The 27,067-nt window shown below is 51.8% G+C and overlaps 1 protein-coding gene across 1 annotated transcript in view; it reads right to left on the bottom strand.

Moving 5' to 3' along the window:
• The window catches only part of LOC132569853 (neurotrypsin-like), a 48,561-nt gene extending 28,833 nt beyond the window's left edge, over positions 1–19,728 (bottom strand). Inside the window, exons 1-7 of the mRNA XM_060236285.1 lie at positions 18,854–19,728; positions 18,208–18,353; positions 16,907–17,143; positions 9,655–9,778; positions 7,093–7,265; positions 5,458–5,605; positions 5,182–5,360 (exon numbers count right to left, since the gene is read on the bottom strand). Of these exons, the coding sequence (XP_060092268.1) occupies positions 5,182–5,360; positions 5,458–5,605; positions 7,093–7,265; positions 9,655–9,778; positions 16,907–17,143; positions 18,208–18,353; positions 18,854–19,728 (1,882 nt within the window). The remainder of the gene's footprint in view (positions 1–5,181; positions 5,361–5,457; positions 5,606–7,092; positions 7,266–9,654; positions 9,779–16,906; positions 17,144–18,207; positions 18,354–18,853) is intronic.
• Positions 19,729–27,067: the final 7,339 nt, after the last annotated feature.

Below are 27,067 nucleotides of genomic sequence, written 5' to 3'. Positions count from 1 at the left end.
GGTTTAGCCGTTCCCAGACACACATTCCAGCCGCTGTCTAGGACAGCGAACTCCTGCACTTGGCACTTCCTCCTTGTCTGCCATTGGCAGAGTCTCTGACAGCTGGAGGGTGTGAGGGGATTGACGACTTCTCAGTGGTCCCGTGCGGGCCTGTCTCACCCCCACCCCCGCCTCGCCACCAAGCCAGGCTTCTCGTGCGCGCATGCCCAGCCTCACTCCTGTTCCCTCCCCATGTTGGTGGGATGTCTCTCCTTTGCCTGTGATGGTCTGCCCATCATTGGCTCCGTTCTCTGTTTGGAGGTGGGTTGGGGATGACTATCAGCCTCTCTGGGGCTGCCTCTCCCCATCCCTGACTGTCATGAGCTGCGGCGCATGCGCCAGGACTAGCCAATGGTAGGGGGGGGGGTGGGCTGGCCCTCCCCATCGGCTTCCTCCGCCTCCCATGCGTGCCTCCGCCAGCGGCATTGCCATGGTGACCGTCTCCCTCATGGAAAGCTACGCCTCTCCCCTCCCCACACTCCAGCATGCTGAAGTCCCCAGGAAGTCCACTAGCGGCGTGGCAGCTACGCTGCGGCTGGCTGCCCCTTATTGGGCTGCCCGTAGTCTTTGGAACCACCTCCTCTACTCTGTCCCACAAAGAGCGGAGAACAATCTACTGGTGATCCCCACCCTAAAAGACGTCCAGCTGTCTTCGACCAGAGCCAAGGCTTTTTCAGCTCTGGCCCCAACCTGGTGGAACTCTCTGCCAAATAACATTCGTGCCTCTGCAGGACCTTTTGCAATTCCACAGGGCATGCAAGGCAGAGATGTTCCGCCAGATCTGTGCCTGAGGACAGCAAGGGCCACTATCCCTCCCCCACCCCTTCTGCTTCTTCTCTACCTCTGCCATGAGGCAGTGACACACTTATTGTTGTTGTTGCTGTTTGGTGTAGTGGTTAAGTGTATGGACTCTTATCTGAGAGAACCGGGTTTGATTCCCCACTCCTCCACTTGCAGCTGCTGGAATGGCCTTGGGTTAGTAATAGCTCTTGCAGAGCTGTCCTTGAAAGTGTAGCTTCTGGGAGAGCTCTCTCAGCCCCATCTACCTCAGAGGGTGTCTGTTGTGGGGAGGGGGGGGAAGGGAAAGGAGATTGTGACCGCTCTGAGCCTCTGAGATTCAGAGTATAGGGCGTGATATAAATCTCAATATCTTCAATATCCAATATCTTCTTGTTATTGCTAATTTTTTACTACTGTTGTTCACTGTCTTAAGCCTTGTGAACTCAGCGAAGGGTGGTTTATAAGTTTAAATTATAAATAAATACAGATTTTTGCATTAAGAAACAGTGTGTCTGACTCAGCACATGGAGCCCTTCTAATTCCCACTGATTTTCATGCATGAAATCTAACTAGATGCTTAGCTCTCCCATTCTTATTTATACACATTATTTCTAGTCTGCCTTTCCCCCAGGGGCTCTAGGAGGATTGCAAAGAGTGAGCCAGGACAATCCAGGACAAATCCACCCAATGGGACATTCCGTAACCAGCGCATTTGAATTTTAGACGTCCGGAAGCACCAGGAAGAGCTGAAGTAGAACATGATGCCTTCAACAATCCAGAGACTACATAACAAGTCCCTACTCTGGTAAGGCTACACAGAGCAGTATAGATCATGATGCCAATTACTGATCCAAGGGGAAGCAGTGAGGGTGCAATGTGTTGGCTGGAGAGTACCCACTGGTTTGAAATAATTTAGTATTATGAATTAAACTTTTCTTTACAGCCAGTTTAGTGTAGTGGTTAAGTGTGTGGACTCTTATCTGGGAGAACCGGGTTTGATTCCCCACTCCTCCACTTGTACCTGCTGGAATGGCCTTGGGTCAGCCATACCTCTGGCAGAGGTTGTCCTTGAAAGGGCAGCTGCTGTGAGAGTCCTCTCAGCCCCACCGATCTCACAGGGTGTCTGTTGTGGGGGAGGGAGAGAAAGGAGATTGTGAGCCGCTCTGAGACTCTTGAGTGGAGGGCGGAATATAAATCCAATGTCGTCGTCTTCTTCTTCGAATATATTTATCATACCACAGTTTAATATATGCAGGGCTTTTTTGTGTAGCAGGAACTCCTTTACATATTAGGCCACACAACCCTGATGTAGCCACTTCTCCAAGACCTTACAGGGCTCTTCTTACAGGGCCTACTGTAAAACGCCAGGAGGATTGGCTACATCAGGGGTGTGTGGCCTAATATGCAAAGGAGTTCCTGCTGCAAAGAAAAGCTCTGAATATATGCAATTTGCACTTATTTGTATAATTTAATAGTGAGTATCCAACAAACCACAGCCTGGACAGAGCAGAACTTTTCTAATTTCTCCTTCCCACTGAATCCAATTCAAATCCATGAATTGTTCTTGGGGGGGGGGTCAACAAACCCTAAGGAATTGCATCAAGGGCAACCTGGGGATCTGCAGGGGAGGGCCATCTCTCCCCCACAAAGGAACCTGCATGTTTGCCAGAGGAATGGTGTGGTTGGAGAAGGGCCATTATAGTCATTTTTCTTTATAACCAGTCTGTTTTTTGCAATGCAAAAGCTGTAAAAATAGAAAGAGGAATGAAGCATCTGCTGGCTGCAACCCTGGATGTTATTTGCTTTTGAAAAGAAAAGTCTCTTCCCTCCCTCCCTGGTTGGATAATACTCAGAAGATGGAGGTGGCCATCATCCAAAGGGCACCCTGCTTCCATCTTGACTCTGCTGCCCAAACAACCAGTTGAAATACATGGGAACACGGAGCATTTCTCAGCCTGCCTTTCTTAAAGAATCCAGTAAACACCCCCCACCCCCCCGCCCAGCATATATAAAAGACTTGGAAGGGTGTGTAGTTTTCACTAAAGGCTTATACCTGAAATGGCCTGTGTGCTTTCTAGGGGTAAAAAAGACAGGAGCCTGCAGCCCACACACTAGTCCACCCTTTCTCTCTCTCTCCTGCCTGTCCCATCACCTGCTAAACTACTCTTTGTTATCACAGAATTATTAGTTCACAATTCCTAATCCTCCCGCTCTTCTGCAAAAAGCAGCCAGAGTGAACCAAGTAATTCAGCTGTGTGCAAAACCTGAATTAATTTCCGTTATTTCTTTGCATTGCGTTTTTTTTTTAATTTGCACTTCTGATTTGGGTTTTTGTAGCAGCCTTGTAAAGAATCCCTCCCAACAGCGAATTCAGCAAAGTTAAAGAGTGAGCAGTAAACTCTGCCAACAGTTTTGCTAGGGGTTAAAAGCAAGAGAAGGGTGAGAAGACCACCCTGGGGAGCAATGCCCTCACTGCCTGTAAACTTGTGCCTGGCTGTGCCCCTTCAAACCGCAAGGAACTGCTTTTGTGAAAGTCCTGCACACAGGACACTGGAGGGTCAGCGAGAAGGTTGGACTACCATCCGTCTCCCTCACATGCCAGGTTTATTTCTAATGGGCTGGAAATTTGCATTCCATCATATGAACAGCCAGGGCTTTTTTTGTAAGCAGGAGCTCCTTTGCATATTAGGCCACACACCCCATGTAGCCAATCCTCCAACAGCTTACAGTAGGCTCTTGGAGTAGTTGCTCCATCAGGGGTGTGTAGCCTAATAAGCAAAGGAGCTCCTGCTACAAAAAAGCCCTGTGAATGGTCACCTGCAACTTGAAACCAGACAGCCCAGAAATAAGTTCCCTATCCAAGTCAGACGTTCTCATGACACATCACACAATCCACCTGTTCTCTGTCAGTTGGTGTCTCTTTCTGGCCCTTTAAGATAGGTGGAGAGAAGAGAACAGTCAAATTACACTCATAAAGAGGCTGGTAAAAGTCGGAAGGCTATTCACCTTATTGCTTCCTCTCACTGGTTATACAGAAATTGCTTACCCAGCTGGAGCCAAGAGACTAATGCATCAAAAGAGTAATACATCAAGCAAGGCATGTTTTTAGCAGCAAGTGTAAGATATAGAGATATTCAGGGGTGGCCAAACTTCCTTAACCTAAGAGCCATACAGTATAAACAGCAAATGTCTAAGAGCAACAGGACATGAGCATCAGATTTTGAGAGTTGCAAGAAAGGGAGGCAGGGAGAAAAGGAGGTAGGGAGGTAAATAGATCGGGGTTTCTGTCCCCCATCACTTATTGTTTGATTCTTATAAGCATGCAGCCCAGGGGGCAGTCATACAGTTATTGAGCATAACACAGCAGCACGCCAGATTTGTACCACATGTGACAAGAGAGGGGGCCCATTGGGTATGCCCCTTCACTGGAGCGCTGGTGGGAGCCCTACCTCTCTGTTTGGGCCAGGGATGCTCTGTATTCTTGGTGCTTGCAGTGGGGGGGGGCAGTGGGAGGGCTTCTAGTGTCCTGGCCCCACTGATGGACCTCCTGATGGAACCTGGTTTTTTGGCAACTGTGTGACACAGAGTGTTGGACTAGAGGGGCCATTGGCCTGATCCAACATGGCTTCCCTTATGTTCTTATGTCTGGGGCAGTGATGATCTGTATTCTTGGTGCTGGGGGGGGGCACAGTGGGAGGGCTTCTAGTGTTCTGGCCGCACTGATGGATCTCCTGATGAAACCTGGCTTTTTGGCCACTGTGTGACACAGAGTGTTGGAATGGATGGGCTATTGGCCTGATCCAAGAGGACTTTTCTCTTATGTTCTTATGTCTGGGGCAGTGATGTGATGCTCTGTATTCTTGGTGCTTGAGGGGCAACAGTGGGAGGGCTTCTAGTGTCCTGGCCCCACTGATGGACCCCCTGATGGCACCTGGTTTTTTTGGCCACTGGGTGACCCAGTGTTGGACTGGATGGGCCATTGGCCTGATCCAATAGGGCTTCCCTTATGTTCTTAGGAGAAACAAGGGTGATGAACACATGGAATTCACTGCCACTGGAGGTGGTGGCAGCTGTAAGCATAGAGAGCTTTCAAGAGGGGATTGGATAAGCATATGGAGCAGAGGTCCATCAGTGGCTATTAGCCACAGAAGTCAAGTCAAGAGGAATTGTTGGAACTCTCTTTCTGGGCCAGGGATGCTCTGTATTCTTGGTGCTGGGGGGGGCACCGTGGGAGGGCTTCTAGTGTCCTGGCCCCACTGATGGATCTCCTGACGGCACCCAGTTTTTTTGCCACTGTGTGACAGGGTGTTGGACTGGATGGGCCATTGGCCTGATCCAAGATGGCTTCCCTTATGTTCTTACCTGCAAAGGGGTCGCAGGTCACCCCAGCATCTTCCACGTGGTCACAGTTGTGCTCCCCCCAGTTGGTCTTCTTGCACTGGTCCAGGAAGAGCTCATTCCCTGAGCACTCCACTTCGTCCAAGAGGATTGGACCTGCGCCCTGCCCGAAGTGAGCCCAAGACACAGCCTTCGGGTTTCCACTGGAGAGGAGAGAAACAGGCACCCTGTGAAGGTCGAGGATCTCTTGTGGGGGAGGGGCTGGTTTCAACGTCAGCTGAGCAGGGCAGCCCTACAGACCTGAGGCCCAGCTGCCTGCAGACCACTTCGGCATCACGGTCATCCCACTGGTCATCACAGATGGTGCCCCAACGGCCATTGTGGTAGACTTCCACTCGTCCCTCGAAGCTCTCCTTTCCCCCCACCAGCCGAAGGGGGCTCCCTCCGCCTGCTGCTCAGGAAAGCAAGAGGAGGCAATTAAAAGGAGGGCCTTCAGAGATTCCCCTGCCCTGATTCCTGCCTCTTCATTCTTTCAGTCACTTTTCCCCCAGTTCAGCTGACTTCCAAAATTGTCTAGAATTGTGGGTTGCAACAGGGAGGCCGGGGGGGAGAGTGGGAGTGTGGTGAACATAAGAGAAGCCCTGCTGGATCAGGCCAATGGCCCATCCAGTCCAACACTCTGTGTCACACAGGGGCCAAAAATCCCAGGTGCCATCAGGAGGTCCATCAATGGGGCCAGGACACTAGAAGCCCGCCCACTGTGCCCCCCCCCCCAGCACCAAGAATACAGAGCATCACTGCCCCAGCCAGAGTTCCAACAGTATCCTGTGGCTAATAGCCACTGATGGACCTCTGCTCCATATGTTTATCCAATCTCCTCTTGAAGCTGTCTATGCTTGTAGCCACCACCACCTCCTGTGGCAGTGGATTCCATTCACTCCTGTAGTAGTTACAGTTTCTGACCGAGACCTGGGATCCTCACTTGGCCACAAAGCTCTCTGGGTAACCTTGGAGAAGTCACCCGCAGACACACATGGAACTCTATGGTACCAGCAGAACAGAGGTAGAGTCCAGATGGGCACCTTGAAGAGCAGCTGCCATGTCTGTGTGCATCTCTTTAACCTACTTTGCAGGGTTATTGTGAGGGCAAGACATGAGGAGGGAGAACCACATCTGCCACCCAAAGTTTTGGGGAGGCAGAGCAGGATAAGAAATGGGGTCGGCCAACAGAGCCCCACTCTTGTGAGCAGGGCTTCCTTCCCACAGTTCACTCCACATGCTAATGTGGCAGAATCGGGACCATACATAGCTGGTCCTCTCATCTGCCCCAGAGCCGGATTAACAATTAGGCCAAGTAGGCACTGGCCTATGGGCCCCTGCGCCTTTAGGGGCCCCAGGCTGGCTTTCCCCCCTGGTTTTCCCCCTGCTTGCAGCCCTCCCAGCCTGTGCACACAGCCAGCAACTGAGCTGCTCTTTGCCTGACTTGCCTGGTGTGGCTGCTGCTGGAGTTGTCACCAAGTTTGCCTCTCTCTGCCTCTCCCCCACAGCTTAATAAAAGGGGCTTTTAAAAAGGTGCCTGCAGGCTGCAGCGGGGGCCTTGGGTGGTGGGGCAGAGATCATTTGCAAGATTTTGAATCCACAGGGTTTAATCTGGCACTGTGCACTTAGGCCTCTAGTAGCTGGTCTGCAAAGAGGACCCAAAAGAGCATTTTCCCTCAGGGCTGAGCACGAGGTGAAGGAAACGGTATTCTTGCCCGTGATCTGCACACTCACCTTGCTGGGAAATCATTTTTCATTGTGCTTTAAAACCCACCCGCCCTCAGAGGATCCAAAGGAGTGAGAATGCAGCCAAAATGTGATTCTTGCATCTTTAGAACTCATCACAGGTGTCCAACAGCCAAGGGCTGGAATGAGGGGGGCTCTGCAAATGGGTACCTTGAGGAGGAACGCAGTTGGTGGCCCCAACTCCTCGGGGGCATGGTCCAGACATCTCTCGGTAGCCACACTGCAACAGCATCTCCTCATCCCCACGACAGTTTGCAGACCTCAGGTGCGAGGGCATCAAGTTGAGGCCGGAATAGCTCACCCGCTGAGCTGTGCCAATTTCACTATGTGAGGCAGGAGAAAAGGTAAAGACCGCAATGAAAACCCCCACCTTTTGCTTCCCTCAGCAGCCTCCGTTCTGCAGCAGCCACAAAGCAATCTGCCCAGCCACTGGCCCAGAAAGTACTGTTTTGGGGCTTGTACCTCTTGTCTCAACCAAGTTATAACTAAGTACAGGCCCGTCCCATTATCCCTGCTGGCTGCAGTTATGACAGATTGTGACAAGAGTCACTCAAAACCCACAATGGGATAATACAGAGGAGCTAGATAGATCCAAATGGGCAGCCGTGTTGGTCTGAAGTAGTAGGAGTCAATTGCACCTTTAAGACTAACTTAGTTTTATTCAGAACGTAACCTTTTGTGTGCCTGCAGCTTCTTCAGACGGGGAATGAGGCACAGTAAGCAGAGCCACATATGGCTGGTGGGGTTTGGAATGCCAAGTGGTACAGAGTTAAAAACCAATAGCAGAATAGTAAAATTAACAAATTCAGAAAACCTTTGATCTGGGTTGCATTAGTGTGGGAAACCATAAAACGGTAACCTGTCAGAATGTGAGAATGCCTGTTAATTATTCTATTGCTAACAAACCTGGGTCAAAAAGAAGGCATTTCTTTCCCAGAAGTTTTTCCTGTCCAACTAATTTACCTTTTAACATGTATCATAAATATATACATCATTCTAGTTTGCCATTAGGAAAAAATATATTAAAATATAGTGGAAGATGGGTTTAATATATACAATGAGATAAATAGCCAATATCCCTAGTTTGAGTATGTCAATACAAAAGCCTTATTCTGATACACTATCCTAAAAGAGAAATACATTGGAATACTGTGGCTATATCGCCCTACTTGGTGAAAGTGGGTTTAGCATAAGCGATGAGATAAAAAAACAAAACAACATCTCTGTTCAGTCCTGGGGAGGTGTTTGCTCCAAGTTCCATAATAGTTTGTAATTCAGCAGTTCCCCTCTCCGTTCTGTTCTGAGAGTGGGTTCAGCATCTATGCCCCGCCTGAGGGGACCCAGAACTTATCCCCGCCGCCCTCCGGTTTCCATTAAAGCCATTAGGCTACCGATTGCAACTGCCTCCCACAAACAGCCCCTGGACCCCTCACTTGCCTCTTGCACCTTCACAAGCCAGGAAACCAGAGTGAAAACAGGGCCTTGAGGAAGTCGCCGTCCCCGACACCTTTACACGTCCCCCCTTTACAGACGCCTTTACAGAGGAGCTAGGCAATTCTATAAAATCTCTTGTTTCTTGAGATCTTATGGGAGGTCCTATTCTTGGCTCCTTCTATGCTCCAAAAATATCAGAGGGTGTCAAGAGCAGGGCCTTCTTTATAGTGGCTCCTCAGCTCCAGAGTTTCCTTCACAGACAGGCTTGTCCAAGGGGAACTTGGAAAAATATAACCCCCCTCTGCAGTCAGCAGCAGTACGACCTGTTCTCCCTTGGTTCAGCATTCTGTCACCTTGCGACCAACTCAACAGGCTGCATGTGTTTTGTGTCTGTTGCAGAGATGAGCTAGATGGGGAGGCCTCACTCCTGGCCAGTCTGTGGGGCCTTAGGAAGAGGAGAAGGAAGCGTCCTCTCAAAATGGGTCCCATGAGGCTCTGGGGAAAGTCACAACATGGCTTCAGGAAGTTCCAAAACCAAGTATCTACCTAGGATGGAGGCAGCTCTTGCTGGATTGTGTTCTCCAAGGTGATGCCTCCCACATTCTTCTCAATTACCTTCTGAGAGATGCAGGAAAGCCAGGACCGGCTTTGGAGAAGGGATACTTTGTGGAAGCAAATGGGTGCCAGGAAAGCCATCAGTGGTGGCCCCTGGTGTGTGTGTGTGTGGGGGGGGGTGGCATTCGCCACGTGGGGGATCTCCAGGCTAAACGATTTCCTGTCAGACTAATCCATGGCAGAAAGGAAGTTGAAATGTATCAGGGTTCATTGCTGTTCTGGACACTTCAGTCATACGGGGGGGGGTGGTTTCCCACAGTTGAGTTGATATAAGGCTGTGCTGAATTTGGAGGGGGGGATTTTTCTCAGCCAGCAGTGATATTTTAGGAAAGGCACTTCCTGGGAGGGGTGGGGCAGGATCACCGCTGGCTGTGAAATTGGGAAAAGCGCACAGGCATGCCTCGCTTAAAAGTGGCTGCAACAGAATATTCAGCAATATTCTGTTTGTCTGAAGAAGAGTGTCACTCTCTACCAGGCATTGTGGACCTTGCCCTCCCCACACCCGCAACAGACAATGACTATTTAAAAGGGAATAAACATTGTTGCCTCTTGTTGTTGTGTGTGTTAATCTGATGCCACCAAGACTGCCGAAATGAGGGGGTTCCTTTTGTGAAAGGGGCCCTCTGCTTCAGCCCCACCCACCCCGGACTGAGACATCTCTACCTGAGGCCCAGTTGCCTGCAGACCACGCTGGCATCCTGGTCTGTCCACTCGTCTGCACAGACAGTGCCCCACAGGCCACGGAAATGGAGTTCCACCCGGCCACCCTCTGCCAGTCGCACAGCACCTGTCAAAAGAGAGAGGCCGAAAGGATGGCGTGGTCTGCCGGTCTTCCTGCCACAGGATCTGGCCTCCTGCTCCTTTCCACTGGGAGTGACCAAAGCAGATGCGTGGGAGGGCCGGGCCTGCTGTAAACCTTTCCCTGCTTTCTTGCACTGCCTGGTACAGTGATTATGAGGACGGAGAAAACACAACTTGGACACCGTTTCCCTTCATTTCACCCGTGGGTGGATCAACACATTGTGCTCAACGCATTCTCAAAGTGCATAATCCTAGGAAGAACTTATAGGGTTGCCATGTCCAATTCAAGAAATATCTGGGGACTTTAGGGGTGGAGCCAGAAGACTCTGGGGGTGGGGCCAGGAGCAAGGTTGGAACAAGCATAACTGAACTCCAAAGGGAGTTCTGGCCATCACATTTGAAGGGACCGCACACCTTTTAAATGCCTTCCCTCCATTGGAAATGATGAAGGAGAGGGGCGCCTTCTTTGAGGAGGGGCTCACAGAATTGGACCCCCTGGTCCAATCCTTTTGAAACTTGGAGACTATTTTGGGGAGAGGCCCTGAACACTATGCTGCAAATTTACTGCCTCTATCTCAGCCCCCCCAGATACCAGTGGATCAATTCTCCAATATTCCCTATGGAAAGCATTCTCCATAGGGAATAATAGAGTGCCCAGTAGACATTTCCCTCCCCCCACCCACTTTCTGATGACCCTAAAGTGGGGAGAGAGTCCCCAAACCAGGGGATTCCCTGCTACCACCTGGGGATTGGCAACCCTAACGTATAGTATTCTTGTCACATTTGAGAGCACTGAATCCCCCTGCAAAGCAGGCCAGACGGGGCCTGAATGGGGAAGGCCTCTGGATTTAGCACAAGCCAGGCGATGAGGAGCCCATGGTGGCAAGGTTCACAATCGGTCTGTGGATTTGCCTCTTGGGTGTGAAACCAGAGCTGCTTCAGATGCATCACAGGATTGTGCGATTCAATCCACATTAATGCTGATGTGTGTGAGCACATTTAATTGTGGCGCCGGTAGTGAGCAAGCACTTGGACGCTGCAGGCAGCCCACCTCTCGTTTCAGCGGGACTGTCGCATAGGCAGGCTCATCACGCATGCCAGTGTTAGCTCGCCAGCACCACACCACCTGAGATGACGCATGCCCCGGCCTGGTCTGTCCGTGGTCTCGGAACATCACACCAGCCTGTCAGTTGGTTCCCCCGGCTCACGCAAATCAGAGAGAGGCAATTGACAGGCACTTTGGACCAAAATGAAGGATGAAGCTTTTACTGAGGATGTAGAAGGGTGTAGTGAAGCGCTCTGTGGAGAAACGCCATCTTGGTTAATGTTGGTGCTTGGTTGGAGGGGAACATGAAACTACTAGGCAGGCTGTGTGGCCTAGCCTTCCCTTCACTCCCCCCTCCCTTCCGGAGTTAAACCAGTGCCTCTAGGGGGAAAGCCTCCTAGAGGGGCAGGAAGTTCTTTAGCCTTCCCCTCATTCCCTCCTCCCTTCTGGAGTTAAACCAGCAACTCTAAGAACATAAGAACATAAGAACATAAGAGAAGCCATGTTGGATCAGGCCAACGGCCCATCAAGTCCAACACTCTGTGTCACACAGTGGCAAAAAATGTTATATACACACATACACTGTGGCTAATAGCCACTGGTGGACCTGTGCTCCATACACTGTGGCTAATAGCCACTGATGGACCTGTGCTCCATATTTTTATCTAAACCCCTCTTGAAGGTGGCTATACTTGTGGCCGCCACCACCTCCTGTGGCAGTGAATTCCACATGTTAATCACCCTTTGGGTGAAGAAGTACTTCCTTTTATCCGTCTTAACCTGTCTGCTCAGCAATTTCATCGAATGCCCACGAGTTCTTGTATTGTGAGAAAGGGAGAAAAGTACTTCTTTCTCTACTTTCTCCATTCCATGCATTATCTTGTAAACCTCTATCATGTCACCCCGCAGTCGACGTTTCTCCAAGCTAAAGAGTCCCAAGCGTTTCAACCTTTCTTCATAGGGAAAGTGCTCCAGCCCTTTAATCATTCTAGTTGCCCTTCTCTGCACCTTCTCTAAAGCTATAATATCCTTTTTGAGGTGCGGCGACCAGAACTGCACACAGTACTCCAAATGAGACCGCACCATCGATTTATACAGGGGCATTATGATACTGGCTGATTTGTTTTCAATTCCCTTCCTAATAATTCCCAGCATGGCATTGGCCTTTTTTATTGCAAACGCACACTGTCTTGACACTTTCAGTGAGTTATCTATCATGACCCCAAGATCTCTCTCTTGATCAGTCTCTGCCAGTTCACACCCCATCAACTTGTATTTGTAGCTGGGATTCTTAGCCCCAATGTGCATTACTTTGCACTTGGCCACATTGAACCGCATCTGCCACGTTGACGCCCACTCACCCAGCCTCAACAGATCCCTTTGGAGTTCCTCACAATCCTCTCTGGTTCTCACCACCCTGAACAATTTAGTGTCATCCGCAAACTTGGCCACTTCACTGCTCACTCCGAACTCCAAATCATTTATGAACAAGTTAAAAAGCATGGGACCCAGTACCGAGCCCTGCGGCACCCCACTGCTTACCGTCCTCCACTGCGAAGACTGCCCATTTATACTCACTCTCTGCTTCCTATTACTCAGCCAGTTTTTGATCCACAAGAGGACCTGTCCTTTTACTCCATGATTCTCAAGCTTTCTAAGGAGCCTTTGATGAGGAACTTTATCAAAAGCTTTCTGGAAGTCAAGGTAAACAACATCTATCGGGTCTCCTTTGTCCACATGTTTGTTCACCCCCTCAAAGAAATACAACAGGTTAGTGAGGCAAGATCTTCCCTTGCAGAACCCATGCTGAGTCTTCCTCAATAACCCGTGTTCATCAATGTGCCTACTCATTCTGTCCTTGATAATGGTTTCTACCAACTTTCCCGGTATTGAAGTCAGACTGACTGGCCTGTAGTTTCCCGGATCTCCTCTGGAACCTTTTTTAAAGATGGGGGTGACATTTGCTACCTTCCAGTCCTCAGGAATGGAGGCAGATTTCAATGAAAGATTACAGATTTTTGTTAGAAGATCCACAAGTTCAACTTTGAGTTCCTTCAGAACTCTCGGATGTATGCCATCCGGACCCGGTGACTTATTAGTTTTTAATTTGTCTATCAGTTGTAGGACCTCCTCATTTGTCACCTCAATCTGACTCAGGTCTTTCAACACCCCTTCCAAAATTAGTGGTTCTGGGGCGGGCAAAAAGTTCTCGTCTTCTACAGTGAAGACGGAGGCAAAAAATTCATTTAGCTTTTCAGCCATTTCCCTATCCTCCTTCAGTAATCCTTTTACCCCATGGTCATCCAAGGGCCCCACTGCCTCCCTGGCTGGTTTCCTACTTCTAATATATTTGAAGAAAGTTTTATTGTTGGTCTTTATGTTTTTTGCAATATGCTCCTCATAGTCCCTTTTTGCCTGCCTGATCACAGTCTTGCATTTGATTTGCCACAGCCTGTGTTCCCTTTTACTAATCTCACTTGGACTGGTTTTCCACCGCTTAAAGGAGTCCTTCTTACCTTTTACAGCTTCCATTATTTTATTTGTTAACCACGCAGGCCTTTTCTTATGCCTGTTTGTGCCTTTCCTAACTTGTGGTATGTATTTTATCTGAGCTTCTAGGATTATAGTTTTAAATAGCGTCCAAGCTTTCTCAAGGGTTTTGACCGTATGTACCTTTCCTTTCAGTTTCTTCCTCACATGCCTCCTCATCTCAGTGTATTTACCCCTTTTAAAGTTAAACGTGGTTGTGGTGGTCTTTTTGGACAACTCCCTATTGATACAAACGGTGAAATCAATAACATTATGGTCACTGCTCCCAAGCGGCGCAATCACTTTTACATCTCTCACCAAGTCTTGGGCATTACTTAGGACCAAATCCAGGATCGCCCCACCCCTGGTAGGTTCTGAGACCATCTGCTCCATAGCACAGTCATTGAGAGCATCAAGAAACTCAATCTCTTTCTCTCGACCAGAACACATATTGACCCAATCAATCTGCGGGTAGTTAAAATCACCTATTACAACACAGTTTTTACGTTTAGCCGCTATCTTTAAGCCTTCCATCATATTATAATCGTCCTCTCTCTTTTGATTTGGTGGGCGATAACAAACTCCCATAGTTAAATTTCCTTTTGGGCCCTCTATTTCAACCCAAAGCATTTCTAAAAGTGAATCTAATTCTCTGATCTCAGCCTTACTGGACCGTATATCCTCTCTGACATACAGAGCCACCCCACCTCCAACCCTTCCCTCCCTATCCTTCCGATATAGCTTATATCCAGGAATCACCGTGTCCCACTGATTCTCCTCATTCCACCAAGTTTCTGAAATTCCCACAATGTCTATGTTTTCTCCCAGCACTAAACATTCCAATTCACCAATTTTACTTTGAACACTTCTAGCATTTGCATACAAACATCTATAATTTCCCAGGCGAGCTAGGCCCGCCACCTTCCTCCTGCCGCCTCGAGACACTGGCAGACAGTCCATATTGTTTGTCACCTTCACAGTGGACAACTCCGGTCCGTTACCCGGTAGAAAAATAGCAGCTAACCCTTCATCTCTTTGAGACGAGTCCTCCCGAACCAGAGACATTTCATCTCCTGTCGGCTTTCCCCCAAGATTTAGTTTAAAAACTGCTCTGCCACCTTTTTGATTTTAAGCGCCAGCAGCCTGGTTCCATCCGGGGACAAGTGGAGACCGTCTCTTTTGTACAGCTCCCGCTTGTTCCAGAAAGCATCCCAGTGCCTAACAAACTTAAACCCTTCCTCCTTACACCATCGTCTCATCCACACATTGAGACTTCTAATTTGTGCCTGTCTCTCCTGCCCTGCAGGTGGAACAGGTAGCACTTCCGAGAAGGCTACCTTGGAGGTCCTGGCCTTAAGTCTCCCGCCTAGCAGCCTAAATTTTTCCTCCAGGACCTCACGACTGCATTTCCCCACATCGTTGGTGCCAACATGCACCACGACCACAGGCTCCTCCCCAGCACTGTCTATCAGTCTATCTACTACACGCGTAATGTCCGCTACCTTCGCACCAGGCAGGCAAGTCACCATACGGTCAGTACGCGGTTTCGCCACCCGGCTGTCTACTTGCCTAATGATCGAATCACCAACTACCAATACCCCCCCTCTCCCCCTGCTCAGGGATGGTTCCTTGGCGCGAAAGGATTCCCGCTCACCGACCGAAGAAGAGGTCCCTTCTGAGGGCGCATTCCCCTTATCCTCAGCACGGTGCCCTGTTCCCTCTCGACCCTCACGCTCTCTGGCAGCAACGGGGCTGCTACGTTCAGAGCGGGGCTCATCTAATACGCCCCCGAGAGTCTTCCCCAAGTGCCTAACTGACCGTCTCTGCTTCTCCAGGGCAGTCACCTCGGCCTCAAGGGTACGAACTCGTTCCCTGAGGACCAGGAGCTCCTTGCATCGAGCACACACCCAAGACTTCTGTCCTTTGGGCAGATAGTCATACATGTGACACTCAGTGCAAAACACTGGAAAGCCCCCAACCCCCTGCTGGCATTCTATCTTCATTGTATATATATATATATATATATATATATTAAAATATACAGTCCTCTTTAAATGCTGTTTAAGTGGCTCCCCTTCTGGCGGGTCAACTTACCTAAACTTACCTTATTGGGAACTTACCTTATTTGGAGAACAAGGAAGCCAGGGATCTGGGTTCCTGCTCCTTAGAGAGCCCCTAGGCGAAGAGCCACAGGCCAAGAGCCCTTTAGCTCTCGCCCTTCGGCTCGCGCCTTTGGCAAGGCGCAGCTTAAAATGCAAAGAGGTGGAGCAGGGCACTCCTCAGCAATCACTCTCAATCAGCAGCAATCACTCTCAATCTCTTTCACCCTTAAGGCAGTCAACCAAACAAAGAGCAGTCAACCAAACAAAGAGCAGTTCCCCAGCTATCACACCTTAGAATTTTAGGCAGCCCCACAAACCTTAGAATGTAGTCCTTCAAAACTCAGAAATTCTCAGCAATTTCTCCAGCTGTCTCAGCTATCAGAGCTGCTCTGCTCTGCTCCTCCCAGACCTCTGAGGGGAAAACTCTAGGGGGAAAGCCTCCTAGAGGGGCAGGAAGTTCTTTTGTTTTTTTTTATTTGAGTTAGGCAGGAAAAGGGCAGTTCTCGGCTGGCGCTCAGGAAGAGAGGTTGCCAGCCTGTGGGCTCCTGCCTGTGGGACCCCAGGCAGTCATTCACAAGGCAGGGCAAGTTTACACCAGGGACAAGAAGATGCATTTAAATCCACCTTTTATTTGTCCTCCTTGTTGCTGATCAGGTGCTGAGCTAAACTTTTACATGTAACTGTTTTTGTTTTTATTTTTCTTTCTCTTCTTATTAAACATTTTTACTGTTTTGAATGCTGGCAGTCAAACTCTGTATCACATAGATCCCCAACCGCTTAGACCACGCTGCTTTATGAAGGGGGCCCTGGGGAAGGGGGAAGGCATGCAGTTGGATAAGGTGCCAATCCTCCAGGGGTTCCCCGAAGAAGGGCTGTGGTCTCTGTGATACCCAAGTACAGGGTGGCAGAGGACCTTGAGGCCTGGCCTCATAGCTGGAGAGGGGGATTGAGAGTCCTGTTCCTCTCAATCTGAACCCCTAGACTGAGCAGGTGGTGGCAGTGAGCCCAAGTGGCCGGAGGAGAAATAGCTCCCTCCAGGAGTTGGCGACTCAATAGGGAGTTGACGGGACCGGGTCTGAAGGCAGAATCGGGTCAGTTCCGTCACACGCTCTCTCTCTCAAAGACCCCCATAATCAAGAACATGCCCCCCAGCTGCTGGAGAGCTCCCACCCATTGTTAGCAGAAGAAGCAGAATGGAAAGTGGGCTCTCCAAGGTCTGGCCCTTTACTTTAGATAACTTTGGACAGAAGTTTCTGTTGGAAATCTTTCAGCTCCTTTGAGCTCCTACATGATGTGACAAATAAGAGAGAGAGAGCCAGAGCCCTTCCTTAACTGCCCTACAAGTTTCCCATAACCTTCTGCTGCAGCAGCTGGCTCTTTCAAGGAGTCAGTGAGGATCCAAAGATGACCATCAGATGATTTCACGCTGGGTACTCACCCTGGTTACAGTCACAATGAGCCCAACCGACTGCTCCAGAAGGTAGCTGGTAGAAGCACCAAGGAGCCTTCCCACCGTCGGGATTTCTGCAGTAGTTGTGGTTCCCCAGACCCCGGTTTGGATACTGCAGGATGTAATCTGGGAAGTCCGACCAACTCAAGCACGCCAAGCCAGAGGCAGTGATGGACAGAGACCCATTGTAATAGCTGAAGGACTCGGTCCCACAAGCAGGTGATTCTAGAGGCAAGAGAAGTTGTTCAGTGAGGTTCGGCTGGCTCCACAAAGATGAGCCTGTTTGATGGAAATCATTCCACTTGGTCTCCTGTCCCCACCTGCCTGGTTGCATTCACTTCACTCTCATAGTGGTGTTTCATGCGCCAAGTTCTGCACCGTGAAAAGCTACATTCTGTGATGCCCTGAGCCTGCTTCGACAGGGAGGGCAGGAGAAAATAAATAAATAAATGTGTATAAATTATGCAAATTAAGCTCAGGTGTGTGTATGATTTTTGCTCCTGCTAACTCTAGGGCAAGGCAATGGTTTGCATCTGCGGATAATTCCCTCAAACAGAAGGGGGCAGCTTCCACAGATTCCTCCCCCCCCCCCCACTGCAGACCCCCTCAATTCCTCCCCATGCTCTCCCTGGCTGTCCCTCACTCCCCTGACAACAACATTTCGGGAGCATCTGGACTGCAGGGGGGTGGAGGAAGAGAGGGACTCCTGCTCTGTTGACCCCGATGCTTCTGCAGGTGGAGACTGACTGCAGGCTCCTGGTCAGTGGGCTATCTTGAGTCAGCAATTACCCTTAAAACTTCCCGCATGGATTGAGTGGGGGAAACCACGTACATCACTGCAGGGTAGACATTTAATAAATCAGTACATAACAGTGGGCCATAGAAGACCGACTGCTGGAAATTCCCCCTCTCACTTCTGAGGCTTCAGCCAGCCACGGTGGGAGGAGAGCCCCTGCTTCCCAGGCAGAAGGGCCAAGATTCGGGCTGCAGTCTTAAGAACCCCTTATTGGCAGTAAGCCTTATTGAATAAAATGGTTTGCTTCTGAGTAAACATGCACAAGATTGCAGTGTCATTCTCTTATCATTCCATTTAAAGTAAAGAGGGACAGGAAGCACTGGGGGGGGGGGGGGGGGTCATGATTTCTAATTTCTGTAACCCCAGTTGGAGCTCTCCCATGCTATGCAATTACAATGCTTCACAAGGAGCCGTGTTCACTGAAGGACATGACCACTGTTGTAAAAAAAAAATAAGAAGGCTGAGACCTACACGAACATCCCCTTCTTCTTACCTGCCTGCTGCAAATGGTTCTGACCAGGCTGGGATCGCCAGGGGGCCTGGGAAAGGAAGCAAGAGAGAGAGAGAGCAGAGAGCTGCTGATCCCCAGGAATCGACTCACCAACTCCTGACCGTTCAGACTGGGCAGTCTGCTGCCGTCTGTTTCCTCATTCACATTCCTGACCATGAGTAACAGGACCAAGACCTGTGGGGCTCAGCCTGCCCCCAAAGAAGCAAGTGGGGCCAGCAGTGGGGCTAGGTGCCCTGGGAGCAGGAACAGGAGCCTTGGGGGGGGGGGAAGGGAGTGCAGAAGCAGAATGGCAGAGAAGGAGGCTTCCTCGGAGAGGACAGGCCCCTTCCTGCCTTGGTGGCTTCTGTGCACCTAAGCACCCCTAAGGCCCTCGCCCATCCAATCCTTCATGTAGCCCCTGCCAGGCCCCACCCCCTGGGCTGCCCTGGGCCCAAACCCTGAGGGCTTCTGGGAGCTCCATGGCTTGAACTTTTGGCAGCCTTTTCAAACTCAGTTCCAGGCATGTGGAGCTCCAAACAAAATTTCTGGACAGGTGCCTCATTGGCCCTCAGGCCGTAAAGGATGACCACCGGCTGCTTAGTGAGTTGTTGTTTTCCCCAGGCCCAGTTCTGTGGTCTCTCTGTCCCACTGCCTTGGAGATTTCTCCGGCATCTGGACTGGCTGGCTCACTAGAGCTGTCTTCTCCGTTTTCACAGACGCTTTTTGTGGCGCCTCTGAAGACCAAAGGACGAAGTCAGGATCGAAAACTCTTGGCTGTTTTCCAGTCCCCCTGTGCTGATCCCTTGTGGCATCCTGCGGCACAGAGGTCCTCAAGCGCTGCCCCCCGCCCCCCTTCTTGCTGCCGCCTTCCGTGCGGGCCCCGCAGCAGCTCAGCCTCCCGCTGCACAAGCAGCGCGCCCCTGCCAGGCAGGTCCCCCGTCCTGTTGGCAAGGGCGCTCCCCTCGCCTGCCCCCTTCCCGGCGGCGCCGCCGCTGCAGCCCCAGGCTTGCTGGGGCTCCCCCCTCCCGGCTCACCTGCAGCAGCGGCGGCGGCGGCGCAGGAGCAGAGGCCGGCGGCAGCAGCAGGAGCAGCAGCAGCAGGCGGGCAGCGCGGCGTCCTCGCGCTCCGTGGGCTGCTGGGCTGCAGGGCGCCGGCATCCTTCCGTGCCTCTCCTGCCCGCCCGGCTCCTCCCCAGCCGGGAGGCTCCCGCCCGTGGCAGCGACAGAGGTGGGCGGGGGGAGCCGCTACTCTTTCCCGCCCCGCCCCTGCAGGCCCCGCCCCCGGGGAGCCCGCCGCAGCCCCTGGCCCTGCCTGCCCGCTGCAGGAGCCGCCCCGAGATGGGCTCAAGCTGAAGAGCCCCCAGCAGCCCCTGGCCCTGGCGTGGCAAGCAGAGGGCACGGTTCGGCTGGGCAGCCGCATCCCCTTGGGGGAGAAGCAAGTGGGGGGAGACAGGGCCCGAAGGATGGAGACTGAGCACTGGGCTCCAGGAGGAGTGGGTGGGAGCAGGATTTGCCAGGGAGGCATGCCTGGGCACTCTCTGGGCTCACCTGGCACTCAGTCTCCATTCTGAGCCCCTGCGGTCGAGCAGTCCCAGATGTCTGATGCCCCCCCTGAGTAACGTGACATCCCTTTCCTTTCTTGGCAGAGGCCACCTGCATCACGGAGATGTCTCTGATGATGGCCTGCTGGAAGCAGAACGAGTTCAGCGACGTCACTTGCAGCAGGGAGATCCAGGCCTTCCTGGACTGCGCATCAAAAGCAGAAGTAATTACCATTCTGTACCGTATCCCATGTCTGTTCTGCAGGAGAGGAGTTTGGCCAGATAACGCAAGCGGGTCGCCTGCCACCCTTGGCTGTCCTTGAGGCAGCCTTCTTCTGGGCCTGGGCATTGTGTAGCAATTGCTGTTATCCAGGGATAGCCTATATGGGTGGAAAGGGGGCAAGCAAGGTGACCCTTGGCGAAGTCTCTGGAGATCCTCTGTCCCAGGGAACAAAGGGGCGAGGGAGGGGCAGACAGCACGAGAGCGGATAAGGCACTCTGCTGGATTATGCTGTCAGGCTGAATGGGGAGTTCACCCAAAGTGGGAGCCAAGGTCCATGGAATGGACGAAGTGTTTTATGCCTGTCATGAACCTGGCCAAGGGAGTCTTGGGTCACAGAAGTGTTCCCCAGAATAGCCAGCCTTTAAGCCATCAGTTTAATACAGATGGCAGAAGGGCGGAGCTGAAATCCGTTTGAAGAAAGGATCAGGTTGCAGGTGACACAAATGGTTTCTAGAGACTTTGGGAAGCCGACGGGCTGCCAGGGGAGGCAACGGTGACCCCAACAGTCCAACCCAAGGCCATGTGGTGAGGGAGGGTCAGTGGGATAAAAACACACTAAAATGTGATCAGTTTCCCCCCCCTCCCCTTTCATCAAGGGAAGTCAGTTCCTGCTGTCTTTTTGCATCATGCGCTGCTTGCATCTTAACAGCAAATCCTGCCCTTGAACATTCTTGTGTTTTCCTGGATGATTTGGGTATTTTTGGCAGCATCCTTTGTACTAGAGGTAAAACAAACAGGGAGATATCCCCTACAATCCAAGGCAGGCTGCCTTGCTGTTTCCCAAAGCAGAATCCACAGTTCCTTCTCAAGCCTATTTGTGAGGTGGGGCTGTGCAAAGCACCATCACTGGTCCGTTCCCCCCTGAATCTGGAAGCCTTCAGTCCCAGCATGAGTGAACCCCACAGGGGCAGAGGTGTGGGGTGCGAACAGGAGCATTCTAAGCACTTTGCATCAGCTTGACAAAGAGCTGCATGTCTGGTTGTGACACACCTATTGCTAACCACAATGCTCTGGGTTCCAGCTCAGCAAGATAAAAAAGGAATCTGGCTGGTGTTCAGCAGATTTTAAAAGTTTGTGGGAAACTGGATCTGCCCATCTTGCTCAAGACTGCTGTAGACACAGGGGCGATGACTTGTGTCCTGGCTGAATTCTTACCCTTCAAACCCAAAGGTAGCTGGAAAATACAGCCAGGGAGGGCATTAAACACCTACAGTGTGCCTCTTTCAAGAGGCAGCGCCTGTGTTGGATTGTTGGCAGCCTCACTGAACCATGTCTGGAGTATCAGAGTAGGATCTGGGCAAACCAGGACTGAATCCCCACTTTTGCCACATAGAACACTGGCTGGGTGAGCCTGGCCTGGCCAGGACAAAATGGAGGAGGAGGGACAAACCATCTCCCAGGAAGGAGGGCAAGAGAGAGAAATCACAAGCACCTCCCTGGCAGCTGTTTTGTTTTTTTGTATCTGTCTGTAGCAAATGAAAGCAGAAATCCAGATTGGGAAGATTTCTCACCAATGGGACCTGTACTAACATGTGCTTGATGTCACCTGATTTAGCCTCATAGGAGAAATACTCTGGGGAAGGGAGGAGGGGGAGGAGAACAGGCAGTGGACAGAGTATGGACTAAGGTTTGGGCAAGGGGCACCTATATTTCAGTCCCACGTAATTCCATGAAGCCACTGGAGGACCTCAGTTGAGCCAGTAAAATGGGGAAGGGAGACTTGTGTATTCAGGACAGGACAAAACTACACCAGGCCAGCCCAATCTCGGCAGATCCCAGCAGCCAAGCATGGTGGGCTTGGGCTAGTCCTTGGAGGGAGGTCTCCCAGGAAGCCCAGGGTCTCTGCAGAGGCAGGCAGGAGCAAAGCAGTTCTGTCTCTGGCCTGGGGGGGGAGGAAACCCTGGAGGGGGCGATGCGGCAGCAGCACTCTCCACCACCCTCTGCCGGGAGAAACAGAGCCTCCCCCTCCCCCAGGCTTTGCATTTGCAACGGAGGAGGGGGCTCCACTGAGCTCCCTAGCTCTAAGGATGCCTCTTGCTGGCATCCTAGTTTATGCATTCCTAGGACTCAGGGGATTTCGTGAGGCTGCCTCCTGATTGCAACACAAGCAGGACTGGCCTATTGACCACTACTTTGGAAACAAGGAGGGAGAGAGACAGACAGAGAGGCTAACGAATCACAAAACCCAAAAACAAATAGCAATCATTGTTTCTTCAAGACATAGCAGAGCTCCTTGGCTTTTTAGCCCCCAAGGGGATAGCCCGAGTTTTCTTTACAATGAAAAAAGAAGAAGAAAAAGAAGTGCAGATTTACACCCCGCTCTTCTGTCTGAATCAGAGACCCAGAGCAGCTTACAATCTCCTCTGTCTTCTCCCCCCACAACAGACACCCTGTGAGGTGGGTGGGGCTGAGAGGGCTCTCACAGCAGCTGCCCTTTCAAGGACAACTCCTGCCAGAGCTATGGCTGACCCAAGGCCATTCCAGCAGGTGCAAGTGGAGGACTGGGGAATCAAACCTGGTTCTCCCAGATAAGAGTCCAAACACCGCACTCAGTGACTACAAAAAGCAAATCTTTCTATAACATGGCCATGGCTGTATGGAGGCACAGTCAGATCCAGCATCTCAATTGGGAAAGGGGAGGAGAGCGTTCTTCCCTTGCAGTCAGAGAATGCAATGCTACAGTTTCCAAGATGGCTCCAACAGGGCATCTTGAAACACAGAAACAAAGAGATGGAAGGACCTCAAGGGTCATCTAGTCCAACCCCCTGCAAAATGCAGGGGCTTCACGACCTTCCCTCCTGACTCCCCCAGTGGCCCCTGCTCTAAGCCCAGAGGAAGGCAAAAACCCTCCAGGATCCCTGCCCACTCTGGCCTGGAAGGAAATCCCCAAGATGCTGTTGGCATTTCCCTGGGCATGTAAGAAGGGGCCACAAGAGTCCAACATTGGCTCATCCCTTCCTGCCCTTCTCATGATCTGCCTAACTTCCCAGAACCAGCATTGCTGTCAGATGTCCATCTACTCCCTGCTTACAAACTTCTAAGGGAGGAGAGCCCATTATCATTTGCAACTTTACAGAATATTTGGCTCCGACAGTGGCTGAGTCAAACCCTTCTCGCAAACACCAGGAGCAAGGTTTGCCACCTCCCCAGTTCTGTGTCCTCCTCTTACTCCCAGAGCACAGAGCGAGCATCCCTGGACCATCCAATAATGTTGGCGGCAACCATGAGAATATGCAAGAATGGAGCCCTGCTGAGAGAAGAAAGAGGCGAAAACAGGGATGCTCTTGGGGGGTTGCTGAGGGCCACTCTCATTTAATTTAGCCACTCAGAATCAGTCTTATCTTCGGTGCAGATGGGCCATAGTTTGGATGCTGAGGCTTCTGTATTATCAGTTATACCTTTTTTGGGAAATGGGATCTTCTGCCAGCTCCCCGTAAATTGACTTGACACAAACGAAAGACACGGAAGTGACTTCTCAAGGAGAAGCCACCCTTGTGTTCCGAGGAACAGTCTCTGCTCGAGGAGGTGTGCTGGCTTATCTTTCAGTTTCCAGTAAGCAAAATGCAGTGCCTGCCTCTAAATGCCTGTAAGGGGGCTGCATTGTGATACCTCCAAGGCTGGAAACGTTACTGGAATTCAGACTGTTTCAGAAAGCAGAGAACATTGATTTGAAGTCTGTCAACCGCTCAGCATGGTAGCTTTCTCTGCACCAAACAGCACCCACAGGCAGCAGGGGAAGCTGCCACTCTGAACTCTGTCCTGCAAGAAGCAGATGTTGCTGAAGATTGGGGGGGGGGGACAAGGGGGGCACAGTTCCCAATGCATCACCTGTTGACTGAGAGCAGGGACTTCTAGGCAAGGCTCGGGTGCTGCTGGTTGCGCAAACAATCCGTGGGCGGGAGGCATATGGCCGATCTGTTCTTCTCTTCGCTCTCTGTAAGCGGAGCCGTCTCGGGTGACCCATAGAACAGACTTGGTTGGCCTTCTTGTTGCTCCTGTTGGGAGCCAGGCCAGGTGATGTCTGTCCAAATCCCTGCCCTTGTCCTTCCACACGCCTCCTTGGGCCTCAATGCGGAGGGCAGAGCAGACGGGCAGGGGCCAGACATGCTGCAGTGGGAAACGCCCCAGAGAAGCCCCTCCCACCTTTCCTGCAGCTCCTGTCATGAATTCATCATGGGGGGGAGACCTGCGTTAGCCCCCAGCTGGAGGGCGTCCAAAGGCAGAGCGGCTGCAGGAAGAAGAAAGCTCCTGGGAATGCAAAGGAGCTGGGTGGGGGAGCCGAGGAGGAGGCCCGGAGCAGCCCTAAGCAGAGGTGGAACTCACAGGCTTCCTTGGGGAATCTCAGCTGAGGGTTGGACCGAAAACCCCTTTAAAAAAAAAAAAGGTTGCCAGATGTTCTCTCCAACAATAGACACGTGGGGGGTGGGGTCAGCAGTTGGGTCCCTCCCACTCCCTTCTCTGTGAGCTGGCCCCTACCCTCCACAAACGGGCTATGGGGCAATGGCAACATGTCCAGTGGGGGGTGGCGCTTGCCCTTGGCACAGTGGGCCTGCTTTGTGAAGGGGGGGCCTTGGGCTGGGGCAACATGCTCCCCTCTGCCCACTCCCTCTCCAGGGCGGGACTTCCACACTTTGCCAAGTCCTCTGCGGGGAGGGGGGGTGCAATTAATTAGGAAGAGAAGCTTTTCTTCCTGGCCGACTGAATCTCCTGCCAGTGCTCTTTCAGCTTCAGCTTTGAAATCCCTGGACTGGTGTAGGGAATGAGGGTCTACTCTAGACGTTCCTCCCCCAGCCCTCGACTCTTCACTGGTGTCAGGGGCTCACCCCCTGCTTTCCTGTATTTTGACGCTCCAATGTCCCCAACCTCCTTTGTCTGCTGGAGGGCGCAGGGAGCACGCTCAGTCAGGGGTTGCCTTTCCGCCTTACACTTCCAAAGCCAGCTATTTCTGCCTCCCTAACAGGGAGTTAACCAAGTTGGCAGGATCCAGAAACTTCCCTGGGGAGGCCCCATTTTGCTCTCCTGCTGATTGACAGCCTGGGCTAAGTGAGGATGGGTCTCCTGACCTTCATCTCTGTTCTCTTTTCAATGCTTAGCTGTTACCCGGAGATCAGTGGCTAGGGTTGCCAAATCAAGTTCAAGAAATATCTGGGGACTTTGGGGGTGGAGCCAGGAGCAAGGATGCAGCAAGCATCATTGAACTCCAAAGGGAGTTCTGGCCATCACATTTAAAAGGACTGCACACCTTTTCAATGCCTTCCATCCACTGGAAATAATGGAGAGGGGCATCTTCTGCGGGGGCTCACAGAATTGGACCCCCTGGTCTAATCTTTTTGAAATTGGAGGGTGTTTTGAGGAGAGGCACTGGATGCTATGCTGAAAATTTGGCACCTCTACCTCAAAAAGCAGCCCCTCCCAGAGCCCCAGATACCCGCTGATCAATTCTCCATTATTTCCTATGGGAATAAGTCCCCATAGGGAATAATGGAGGGCCCAGCAGACATTTCCCTTCTCTCCCCTTGCTTTCTGATGACCCTGAAGCAGGGGGAGGCCCTTCAAACTGGGGGACGCCCTGCTGCCCCCACCTGGGGATTGGCAACCCTATCAGTGGCCCCAGCCCCACCTCTTGCAGCCCCTCTTCCGTAGACTTCCTTGCTGCTGCTCTGGTTTATGGTTAGAAAATGGGGGGGGGGGGAGGACATTGTCCAGAGTTGGAGGAGGGGCCTTCCTGGGCGCAGGTGGAGTCACCTTCTCTGGGAAGTTGGCCACTTTCCTCACTGAGGACCAGCCACCCCGGCTGGCTGTGCTGGGGGGAGTCACCTTGCCAGAAATTCACAGCCCCAGACAGCCAGTCTCTCTCCAGCGCCAGCATGTCTCGACTAGTTCAGCTGGGCTGAAAGATTGTGAGCCCAGCCCCCTGCCTCAGTCCCCCTAAGCAGTTGCATGCTAATGTCCCAGGCATGGCCTTCGAGAAGCCAAAAACCAGATGGGCAACTTCAGCCTGGAAAATGGAGGGGGCTGAGAGAAGGCAGGCAGGGGTCAACTCTTGCCCTTTCACCTTCCCCAGATGGAGACCTCTTCAGCAACAAGGCAGCAGCCTGCAGGAGTGTCTCCATCTGACTAGTGTGCTGCATATTTGAGCAAGCGCCAAAGAACTTGGAGTACACCTTGCAGAATGAGGTAACCTCACAGGTGAGGGCTTGGCCGGCCTCTCCCAGCTGGCTTTCACCACCCCAAACAGGCAGGGAAGAGACCACCTAGAGCTGATGAGCAGGCAAGTTGGCTGGAACCCTGCTCCCCTGCCCTCCCCCCTGCAGCAGCCCCATGTCCTGCCTTCGCAGTGAATGGCTGACACACTAAGGGGCCACCCCAGCCCCCTCAGAGCACTCTCTGAGCCAAGGCCACGAAGAGCCATGAAAGGGGCTTTCTTCAAGGATAGGCCCCACCCACGCTTAGTGAACTGACTTGTGAGTAAACCCACACAGGGTAGAGCAGGCTCAGAAATGGCATAATAAAAGGGGGGGGGAGACTGGTAGTACCAGTGTATTGAAAAGCCTACAGCAGGGGTGGCCAATGGTAGCTCTCCAGATGTTTTTGCCTACAACTCCCATCAGCCGCAGCCAGCATGGCCAATGGCTGGGGCTGATGGGAGTTGTAAGCAAAGGACATCTGGAGAGCTACCCTTGGCCGCCCCTGGCCTACATACAGCATGTCCTTTGATCTAAACACATGAAGCCGCCATCAACTGAATCCAGCCCTTGTCCCATCCGGGCCAGTCTTGCCTGCTCAGGTTGGCAGAGCTCTCCAGGGTCTCTGGCTGGACCACTGCTGCCTGGAGATGCTGCCGGGGATTGGAGCTGGGACCTTCTGCAGGCCAAGCAGAGGCTCAGGTGCCCCTCCCTCGACTACCTGGCACACACAAAGCTGCCCCTGATGTAGCCAATCCTCCAAGAGCTTACAAAAAAGAGCCTTGTCAGCTCATGGAGGATTGGCTACATCAGGGGTGTGTGGCCTAAAATGCAAAGGAGCATCTGCTAGAATTC

This window comes from Heteronotia binoei, chromosome 4 (genome assembly GCF_032191835.1).
Source record: "Heteronotia binoei isolate CCM8104 ecotype False Entrance Well chromosome 4, APGP_CSIRO_Hbin_v1, whole genome shotgun sequence".
Taxonomy (NCBI): domain Eukaryota; kingdom Metazoa; phylum Chordata; class Lepidosauria; order Squamata; family Gekkonidae; genus Heteronotia; species Heteronotia binoei.
This window is presented reverse-complemented; position numbering and strand designations above follow the sequence as displayed.